We start from the raw sequence: 11,186 nt of genomic DNA, 5'->3' as shown, positions 1-11,186 counted from the left end.
GGGCGCCGCCCCCTTCTGTTAGCATTACGGCGAGAAGCTGTCAATTGCAGGTAGTAATACAAAACATCAGTGGTAAAGTGCACTCTCTGCAAAGTTACCAAAGCGCGGAAACAATTGACTGCTGCCAATATCTGTACTTTTATTTCATTAGCAAGTGCGTGTCCTTTCCGTGCATGAAAAGAAGATGGCGAGAGTATATACAAAAAAATACAAGGAGCACCGTGCAATTTGCATGAGTAGGGAACTCCGAATAAATGATTTCTCTGGGTTATTGGCAAGTATCCAGACTCGCAAAAAAACATGCTGTCTCAATTACTGCTTTATTAGTACATCCTACTGTAACACAGTTGTCTTCCAATTTCCCAATGATGCTGAATTCAAATAAAAAGCACATGAATACGGCACGCAATTAGTCACCAATGCCATAGTCAATTCGGAAGCCGGCAATTTATGTTATGGGAAAGAGTTTAGCGATCCGCATCTTCGATGTCCGTGAAGTCGTCTTCGCAGAGGTCGGCGTCATGCAGTGGCACAGCGAACCCGCAGATGTCTCCGAACTGCTCAAGGCAGTGTACCGGCACCAAGTCTTCGACCTCTTTCGACACCCACAGCGTGCACTCTGCGTATACCATAATTAACGTTAAAAAATTTTCATCACAAGCAGGCATAGCTATCACTGTGATCACGCGCTATATTACGCGCTCGCGTGGTTGCAAATTAACCCACTACTCGGCCTCTTTTTCTTATGCAGAAGAAAACCATGTGCTGCCTCTTGGGGAATGACTAGAATAGTTTTTACGTCAGCCCCTTTTTAACATTTACCACCCGAGCTAGTTACCGATAACTGAATGGTTCCAATCAACAATTTTTTCCCGCAAGTGCGCAAAATGTTTGATACTGGCCACATTGATAAGCCTATGAAATGAGGGTAAATTCCCATTATATTTGGACACAAGGAAACGCGCCGGTATTGATGGGTGCATGGTTACCCACGCTCTACAGCAGGTACACAACAAGAAATTCCACCTCTTTTGTATAAATATACCCGCTGTGAGAACCTTTCACCTGCTGCCACCAAAGTGCAGCAAAAAACAAATATACGGCAATCTATAACATTGTCGTTTCCCATTGTGAAGCCTTACAGCGGCATTTTTGAAGTCACTACATTGAAAAGCTGGTGCAGCAAGAGGTCGCGGCAAATGAACTACCAAAAACGACACCTGTAACAAAGCGGTCAAGAAGCACACAAGTGCGATACGTTATAACCTACATTTGAGTAGCGTTTTCTCGACTTTGAACAGTAGAGCGGCGCTAAACGTTGGTCAAGAAACTGCCTTTGTTTTTTAAATATTTTATGGGTCTTTGTAAATGTGTGTCGCTCGCACCTCCTTGCGTTTTTTTTTATTTTTAATTAGCGAGGAGACAAGTATGCAAACTTCTTCCTAAGGGCGCATTCATACTCGTTCACTTCAGCTAAAGTACCGACACAAATAGCTTTTGAAGTACAGTGGTACTTGATTGCCTGAAAACAAGCAGCCAACCTAAAATCCCAAGGGAACATTCGAACTAAGGTTCCCTGGAAGCAGATTTTCTAGAAAAGCTTCTGAACAAAAAGTAGTTTGCCTTTGTGGTGACTCATCAGTGTCTGTTTATACATGAGCCTTAAGCTTAGAGGAAATACTATTACATTCGGTGGGTAAAACAGGGGAGATAAGAAAAATGCTGGAAAGGCGGCAAAAGTACACCCTTCTTTCATTGGAAAAAATTAAGGAGGAAATGAAAAATTCTCCCCAGGGAAAACAAACTGGACAGATTGAGGACTCACTCACACAGTGTTCGCGGCTTTTATTTTGGCTGTTTGGGTTTAAACAGGGTGATTTATTGCAATTAGATACTTCAGATCAAACAAAAGAATGGAAAACTTGTTTGTTCTTCATTTTTTGAGCACTCACAGGCACAATGCCTCATGGCATTGTATCAGGTTTCTTCTTCACCGTCCTTCGTATTTTTCTCGTGGTCAGCTTGGAATTTTTACTGCTTAGTAACAGCGCTTTTTCTGCAATGGGTGCTTTTAGTGCTGGACGATTCCTTCGTTCAAATAAAAGGCACATGAGAAATAACTTCAAAAGCATTCGTTCATCAACCTGCCATCCCAAGCAGGTTTATATCGTGTAGACTAAACAAAGAGAAAGAAAATCCACGACGATTGCTATACTCTATGAGGCAGAATCTGTGCTCAGCGCGAACTGCAGTCTTCGCGGTCAGGGCGCATACCTGGTGCGTCTCAGGTGGGGATTGCGTGAGCAGCTACCGCACGGCCTGCGTGCATCTCGCAGCCCTTGACTGCCGTGGAGCATGCTGTTGAAAATTGTGTTTGAACCTCTCGCACAAATCTGCCGTGGTTCGGATGATCCACAAACAGAGGAGGTGGCTACCCATGGCGAAAGTGTGGGCGTGAGCCACTAAAACCTTCTGAACCGTGGTGACGCTCTGGGAGCTGACGCCTTAGTTTCGTGTGGCACCCTCCCTCACACTTTGGCAGGTCGCTGGTGTGCCACTTCCCGTCTGCTTGGCTGGCTCATCACTGGCCGGGTTACACGGGTTCCGCCGCAGCGGCGAAATCCATGTACCGGGCACCAAAGCGCTGTGCGCTAACAGAGAGATAACGTATGCCCTGCGCACACCCTTCGCGGATGAGTGGTATGACAGACATTTCGAACACTTTAATGCAAGAAATACCTTACGTACAGCATATTCTGTAACTTACCTGTTGAATTGTTTTAGCATTATCTCTTTGTGAGAATGAAAAAAGTGGTGACCTCATTTACCTCAACTTCTGTGCATTGTAATAGTCCGTATTTTGGGAGTAACATGGTGTGTGCAACGTGTTTTTCTGAAATATGCCTAATTTACCCTTTTCTTGTTTTTCAGCGCTTATTCTTCTTTTAAAAGATAGTTTCTGGCATAAAATATCAAAGAATTTACAGAAGTGACATAACAAGGTAAACAGGTTCCCAGCCTTTCGCACTAGTAAAGGAATACGGGAAGAGAGGAAAGGAACAATGTAACCATAACTAGGCACAAGCGATTTGACGCATTCTTAGACCGGGAAAGGTGAAATCAGAAAGCCCTGATAACCAATATAGTATGCGTTTGTTATTGAAAACTTACACTTGCAAAGAATCCGCCCTTTCATAGCACTTTTTGTTTGGAAAGTCTGGTTAGTAATATGAACTGCTAAGCCTCTGTTAGCCGGCTGAAAGTTTCATGGGAGGGAAGACACAATTGCGACTCTAAAGATGCAGTAGGAGCTCCAAGGACCACAAAAATGAATCGTCCAGAAGACATTCTTCCGTGAATAAAGAAAATGAAGGACAATTAAGGTAAGGCACGTGAGCGCGCCACAGGGGGTCCTCGAGTAGCGTTATGGTTGTGGGTGGACTAGAGGAGAAAGAAATGCAATAAACCTCCACAGAGGATTAAGATGCTGAGGAAATGAGCGGACTGATTAAGGCAAAATAGGAGTTTCCCAGTCTACGGGACCCTGATTGGGCGCAATGGGATGACACATTTTAAGTATTCTAATACACTGATGGTAATGTACGTATTCTCGATGGACTGTTAATGAAGAACTAAGCAGATGGCCACACTTGTGGTGGACCAAGACCACTGTTTAAAATACTTTTACAGAGCAACTTAGAGATTATGATGGCGCCGTTTGAATGTTGCGATAAGCTGACATTTGGAGAAGTAAATACACATGACGAGGTAGCAGTGGCTCCTGGAAGGTTGAATCAACAAAACAACCGGTTCAGCCACCGCTGTTCTGTAGCGTTCCCTTCTCTTGAACTTCCAGATACTGTAAATACATTTTGTTTAATCGCCTAACAATGATTACAAATCAGTAAATATCGGTGATTTTTTGGCGTTTTTGAGACTGTTTTCGGCGGTGCTGTGTCAAATTGCAGCGCCGACAGAATGTGCACCTAAGAGAAAGCTGAAGGTAATGTGAATCCCCAATGCTTGTTTACGCAAACCTTCACAACAGTTTTTTTTTGTGGCCGTTAGGAAGAGTATACTAGAGCTATTCACTCGCACTAAACAATGGGCACCCGGGAATCGTGATACGAAATACGCTAATCTGCGCGTTCCAGATTGCATGAAGGCCGTTCTTTTATATTTAAAATTGCCTGTAATGAGAAGTCTACCACCTACACCTAAGACTCCGATGCTCCTTCTTTGGTGTCATAGTTAATTTCTTGTTACGCAGCGAGCGAGCAAAGACGTGCCTGTACGTGTGAAATTTGAAATATTTTGCCGCCGTAGTGACTGTTTTCTACACCTAGCTAACCGGCCAATTTCTCCATGCTCACATTGTCATGAGGGAGAAGGACGACCGCGAGGGTGCTGCAACCTCAATGACGTAAAGAACGTGACCAGTGGCGGGAAGGTAATTATAAACTGTTTGAGACACACGAACTATGATTAAACAGTAGTGTTGGTGCTTAGCCACTACCGCTTTCATTATCCGGTTTATTAACGTGCATTTTTAGTGCACGTCTACTCATATTTATTCGCATAGTAGAAAAATTTTGGCGGGTAGATTTTTCTGAATAATGCTTTCTTTTAAAATACGTTTAAAAGAAAGTGGAACCTAAATAAGGGATGACGGGCCTTGTATGTCTTTCAAAAGCACTCATAAGGTGCACTAGAAGGTGCACTAGAGTGCACTAGTTCTAGTGCACCAGAAGGTGCGCTCTTAAGACACGCAAAAACTGTTGAATGTGGCACTCGGCATAAAACCACACTTATAAAAAAATGAATGTACGTTCTTTCGGGCGCAGAAACTCAAATATAAAAGACAATATCAAAAAATATGTCTCATCACTGGCATTTTCCAGCAAGAGGTGTCTCTATCTTATGAACAAGGAACTGCGCCAAATGGCACCAAAATATCGGGAATTATGCCAATCTCGCGTATCGCTATGCACGTTAATATACCGAGTGGGTAATGCAGCTCTTGCAAGGTCATCGCATTTTTTCACGACTTAGAACCAACATTTCTACTCCTTTAATAGATTAACCCTCTGAAAACAGGACCCGAGTAATTCCTGGCGCTGTAGGAGGAAAATCGGAATAACCGCGGGTTTAGTCACATCGAGAATTTAGATTATATTCGGGAGAGTGGACGGAGCAGGTTATTCAGGGCGAGGGGCGCTTTCAAGCCAGCTGCCGCTATACTGTTCCTTTGGAACGTAATAATTTTCTAACTCTTCGTAGCGAAACGTTTATCTGATATGTTTCATTAAAAATTGTTCTCCCTCTCTCCCTTTATATGAAATGTTTTTCTTCTGGTCAATTATGCCTTATTGGGCGACATATAAAATTTGATGGAACCAAACATCAAGGGTTATAGGTTGGTTCTGATTACTCACCTTCGGCAAAGTGCGATGCTTCGGTTATAACGCAGTCTTTGTAGTCGGTGTAACGAACATACTTCACCTCAGGCACTTCGTCTGCGCAAGTGTTAAGAAAGAGTAGTTTTATTGCTTAGCAAGGCAATGGCAAGTGATGACCAAACACCATACGCCTCGAACGCAGCCTGTCGGGGCGCATCCGAAATCCCCCAAGCGTCCCGTTCCGAAAGCAGGCGTGGGAGTTTCCGGCCCGCGCACTACTGTCGCCGCTGCTTTTGCGGCACATTCGGGACTGATAATTTTCATTTTTTGCGTTTGAGATGCATATTTATTGGGAGCAGTCACTTTTTTCGCAAATGTTGTGTATTTACCAGATTGGAAATGCTTCTAACGCAAAGTTAGTGTGGTACATTCGGTCCGCACAAGCGCCTGGTGTGTGTCACAGGCCAGCTTCACAAAGCCGGCATATGTATGGAGCTGATTGTAATTACACAGCCAGGAAATCTACTAACAATACCTCCAAAAGCAGTATTCGTTCAGATACGCATACTACGGCTATACATTACGTTGTAAATCGGTTTCATGTGCTTACATAATCTAGCGTAAAGCATACCTCGCCAGTTACGCTTCATATCTCAGAAATTGATCTCTACACTGAACAAGCTAATGTGCATAATTTACACGGGCATTCTACGAAGTAAGTACTATGGATAATGTAAAATTGTATGCGGCAATCATCACGCGACGCTCAATTTACTGCTGGGTCGTCTTGTCGCAAGGTCAGCACTCGCAAACATTCATCATCTTGTACATATATACTTCGCTTATATATCCGCGTCCGCGACTAAACGCTTCCTCAAAACATCTTCATATGACGTAAGCAACGTGCCGAATATAGCATAAAAGTGAAATCAGAAGGCCTCATCGGATACCACACTCTTCCAACAACACCTTTTATCGCTTGTGACTACGTATGTACTTACTGTATACTACAAAAATGCGGCTGCCGAGTGATGGGCTGTTTGTTGAAGTCAAAAACCTAAATATATGTGAACGCGCAGCTTTCAAATACCGCCATTTCTTGATTTCGCTCCGCGTTTGAACACAACGATCATTAAGCGTCCCCCTGCCGTACACCCCCCCCCCCCCGTTTTGTGAAATAGCAGTGCATTTCGCATCTAGTGGTCTGGTAATTTCTACCTGTCTTAAGTTTATACGAACTTCTTAAACATTTCCGAAGCTACCCTGTTTTTTTTTAATTCTCGTACGAGCAATTTCGTTTCTCCTGGAGAACCCACCTTGGTTCGTGCTATCAGGCGTAATTGGGCACATATTTCACGACGCACATCCTTGTAATATACCTAAAAATTTCGCGTGGCCTCTATTCCCATGAAAAGCACTAGCTTTTGTTAGGTATTAGCTCAAAACATCCCCGAATCATATTTTTCTACGACGTATATATTCAAAACAAAGCCGCCTTCGTTGTTTGCGCTGCAAAATAAAACCAACCTCTCGCTGCTTCAGGACCAGCCCTAAACGAGGCGAAAAAAGAATTCCCTTCCGTCTGTCGATTAACTCTATGCGCTGTCGTATTAGGCGGTGACAGTGGTGATATACTGCTGCCGTCGCCGAAGCCTGTAAGACCGGCAAAGAAGCGCGCACTACCGAGTCCACGGATAGCTCTTGTTGCCGTTCGAATGCTCTATCAGGACGCATCTGCTTCTTCAAGTGCCCTAAACGTACTTTTTGCTTACAGTCATCACCATAACAAGCTGTTTAGTGCGCCGAAAGGCAAAAGGAAGCGAAAGAGAACGAAAATACTGCATGAGCCGCTTCCAGCTGCGCAGCGGCCATCCCGTAAGAACCGCAGAGAAGCGGCGGCAGGTGGCGCAGCGATCGCGAAGCTCGAGGCGCATACCTCTGTCCGAAAACAGTGAAAACACCAAACATCTTTACAGAAGTGGGCCCTGAACTGTCGCGCCACTTCTTAAAGATTTACGCAATATGCACTGGGCTTATCTCCAGAAACGCATTTTCGTTATCGACAAAGTCGGTGATCCAACTTTATTGACCACCACTTTAATTTTAAATTTACCACGATAACCCTAAACACGGCAACTCACACCAAGTGTTAGTAAAGTAGCGGGGCTTTAAAATAACATATATAATTATGATATATTTTAGGCTTAAATGAGCTAAAAATCCAACAATCTTGTTTTAGTGCAAAGCAGTATATGGCTAACCCCCCTTCCGCCCCCCCCCCCCGTTTTCATTCCGGTGTCATCGATTTACTCGGTGCAATTCCAAGGCTCCTCCTCACCACCGCTGACACCTCTTTCACAGCTATTTTCCCGCTCGCCTCCACCGATGACCCTTTGGCAAGTTGCGCAGTCGGCAGCTAACGGCAGTATGCGGTTATCAGATGATTGCGAAAAATGAACAGAAGTACGGATGGGCGTAAAAAATGCACTGACGATTACTACACTCCCTGAAATGAAATTTCTGCGCAGCGCGAGCTGCTGTCTTCTCGGTCACGGGGCATGTCTGCTGCGTCCCAGGAAGTGTTGGCGTGATCAGCGAACGTAGGGCGGCGTGCGTTATTCTTCTGCCAACTCGCAGTGCGCCACCGCCGCCGGCGAGCATATTGCAAATCGTGTTTGAACCTCCCGCGCAAATTCACGTGGTTCGAATTAGCCCCGCTCAAGAGAGCAGTGAGCATGTTGCTGGGTATCTTGTTTGAACCTCCCGCGTAAACGTCGTGTGGTTTGAATGAGCGGAGAATGGAACTGCGTCTGGGGAAAGTGCCAGGTGAGGGCGCTACTTGGTGGCGACACATGAAACGTGTGAGGGAAAGGCAGTGAGAGAGATGACGTCGTAGCCGCACGTGTCGTACTACACTTCACCCTTCGCTAGACGCTCCTCTCCGTTTTCTTGGTTTCGTCGCTGCTGCGTTCGCTCACTCGGTTATGCGGACATAAACAGATGTCATTCCCACGAAGCCCAGGTAACGGCTGCCAAAGTCTGCCCCCGAAAACTACCGGTATCCGCCGTCACCGTTTCCACTGAAATTCGCTTAGACAAGTACGTGCGAATTCATCCCAGTAGAAGAGAAACTTCCCCAGTTGGAAAGCCGGCGTGAGGCCATATTTCTTTTTCAGCTTGGAAGGCGTTCCGATCGACATTTTCGCCGGTGTCTTTCGCGCCTATGTATGCACCATCCCCGGTTACCGGTTCATGGGTGCACGGTTTGCGGGTACAAAAAGAAGGGCCTGCACGCACAGCTAGGCGTCATACTGCTACCGATGGGATTCCGGTTGTGCTGGCATTAAGATATTGAAAAAGATGGGTGTAGGCGATTAGTCGCCTGTCGTACTCCATCGAACGGTTCGGGTGTGGGTTGATGTGTTACACCGACATCTTACGCAAACACTGAGATGCATTCTAGGGGGAAAGAAAACGGACAGCCACATGTTTGTACGCGAGAATAGAGCTCAAGGGTTTCCAGGTTTTTTAATCGTTATGGGACGGATGCATGCCGTTCGGTTGGAGTAAGAAGAGCAAGAATCGAAGCGTTGGCCAGAACACAAGCGGGAATGGGAGCAAAAAACGACGAAAGCGATGGGTTGTAATCTGGCAACGTGCTAAGGTGGCGTTTCCGCGTCCGGCTAGCGAAGCATGCCGGGATTAATTTTAAAATAGCGGACCGCTGGCCAACATGGAGGAAGAAAAATTTTGTAGAATTCAAATTTGGTGCCCTTCGAAGACCGCCTCATAGTCTCTACAATGGCAGAAAGAGGGCGCCAGGAGTCCGCTAGAAGTAGGAGTTACTGTATAAACATCCCCCTCGCGAGGGGCACAATCAAATCCAGAGCATTTCCGGGGGCGCACGACGTTAAGTAGTTTGCGTTACGTTAATGTTGTTGCACTTGTGGCAACTGCTGACGAGAGAGCGCTCGTCAGCAGTAATTTGAATGAGTCAACGATATAAGGCGCGTCCGTAGCGTCCCATTCTGTGTCTGCTCTGTGGCGCAGTGGGTAGAGTACCATGTACATTGCGTTCCGAGCGCAGGGTCGAGGGATCGAAACCTAGCGCCGGATAGTATTTTCTTTTATATAGTGTAGGGGTGGGGTGCGGACAGCGACGGTGCGGACTACGACGCGACAACGCGGGTGACATCGTGAGTTACTGAAATGCTCTCAATTTAAAACAACGGAAAGCTGCTGACACCGCCGTTACCGCCTCAAGTTTAGCTCGTTGAGTAGCGGCGAATCCCTACACGGTTAACAGGAAATTGCCCGTTTGCAACGCCGGCGTGCGCCATTATCACTTTCTCACAGGACTTTCAGGGGATCTTTTCGACGGCGTCTGTCACTTCTAAGCACGCGCACATGACCGGTGGCCGGTTTTTGCGTGCGCAGGTTTGTAGTGAAAAATATTTGGAGGGAGGAGAGAGGCGTGCCCACATAGCCAGAGGTTTCATGCCCGTTCTGTAGGATGGCATGTCTCTTGTGGTGGTGCGAGATTTAAACGCGGACGTTAAACGGCCCAATGGGACCTGTCCGGAATCCTTAGTGGTAGAGGGGATTGGGTTTGTGTGTTAGCCTATGCTCAGATTACCGACGCAAGACCCGTTTTGCCACCAATGACGTAAAAAAATGTCATGTCACACAGTTCGGTTGGGTGAGACGTGAGATGACGTAATTCTTTAAAGTTACTACAACAGTTGCGGCAACAGTCTGAACCAGGCCTTACACAAACAATAAGATGCTTACGACGAGGGAGGGACACAGGCAGTTCCATGTTTATCTGCAACAACAAAGCTTGGATACGTAATAGGTTCATTCGTCTAATTGGCTTGGAAATTGGCTCCATCGCAAATTACGATAAACATGTTTTGTTTCGTGCACTCCGTGGACTGCGTCCAGCTTTGCAGGTCATCCTTCTTCACAGAGTGGAAAGGCACTAATTTTTTCGAGATGCGAATTACGAGAAAATAAATATTTACAGAAAACTTGCACAAGATGTTATGTGTGAGTGGCCACGGTGTACGCACGACATCATGGCGGTAAACGGCTACCGCAAAGAACCCTCACAGACCCCCTGCGTGAACTTTATTCACAGCCAAGTTCAGTGAAAAAGTGGGCTGTAGTGTGAGAAACAAATGAAATAAAAATGGCCGCGTAGCTGGTGACTTCGCTGCAAATGTCGTCGAATGACAATCGTCTGCTGCCGCTCCTGCCACTTAAATGCCCCTCTTCTCTCCTATGCCAACCTATCATGCCCCCTCCTCCGCCCCCCCCCCCCCATTTGGATTCTTTCGCGATAAACCAAGAAGAGGTTTATTAAAATCTACACCATTTCGCAAAGTTACAGTGTTCGTGTCATCTACTAGAAGCTTTTGTTATCGTCGAACTTACAGCACCACCACGGGGTCCTCACTCGCGGAGCCCTTTTTGAATTTTTTGGTCAAATTTTTGTTCTCAAACAACGTATTTTCATTAGTTCTCGCAAGTATAAAGGGCGAATTTATTTTGAAATAAACGAACAGTGCGAGTAGCATTTGTGCATTGATGTTCTCCTCAAATAAATCTAATGTTTTCTCTGCGGAATATTCATGACAAGTATGACGCATTTTCAAACTTAGGGCTTTCGAAAAGCATTGGCCCTTCAACCTTCACAATAAACTATCTCTTTAACTTGTGGCCGTAAATCTGAATCGAGAGACAGACACACAGCAAGAAAAAGAAACATACAAAGATGCAGCACAA

The 11,186-nt window shown here is 45.6% G+C and overlaps 1 protein-coding gene across 1 annotated transcript in view; it reads right to left on the bottom strand.

Moving 5' to 3' along the window:
• Window positions 1-297: 297 nt before the first annotated feature.
• The window catches only part of LOC144147172 (uncharacterized), a 42,863-nt gene continuing 31,974 nt past the window's right edge, over window positions 298-11,186 (bottom strand). Inside the window, exons 4-5 of the mRNA XM_077679242.1 lie at window positions 5,436-5,516; window positions 298-619 (exon numbers count right to left, since the gene is read on the bottom strand). Coding sequence (XP_077535368.1) covers window positions 468-619; window positions 5,436-5,516 — 233 coding nt within the window. The 3' untranslated portion in view covers window positions 298-467. The remainder of the gene's footprint in view (window positions 620-5,435; window positions 5,517-11,186) is intronic.

The sequence above is a fragment of the Haemaphysalis longicornis genome, unplaced genomic scaffold (genome assembly GCF_048455015.1).
Source record: "Haemaphysalis longicornis isolate Haplotype H1 unplaced genomic scaffold, Haemaphysalis longicornis Haplotype H1 scaffold_7, whole genome shotgun sequence".
In the NCBI taxonomy this organism is placed as follows: Eukaryota; Metazoa; Arthropoda; class Arachnida; order Ixodida; family Ixodidae; genus Haemaphysalis; species Haemaphysalis longicornis.
The sequence above is the reverse complement of the archived record's forward strand: the minus strand, read 5'-3'. Positions and strand labels throughout refer to the sequence as shown.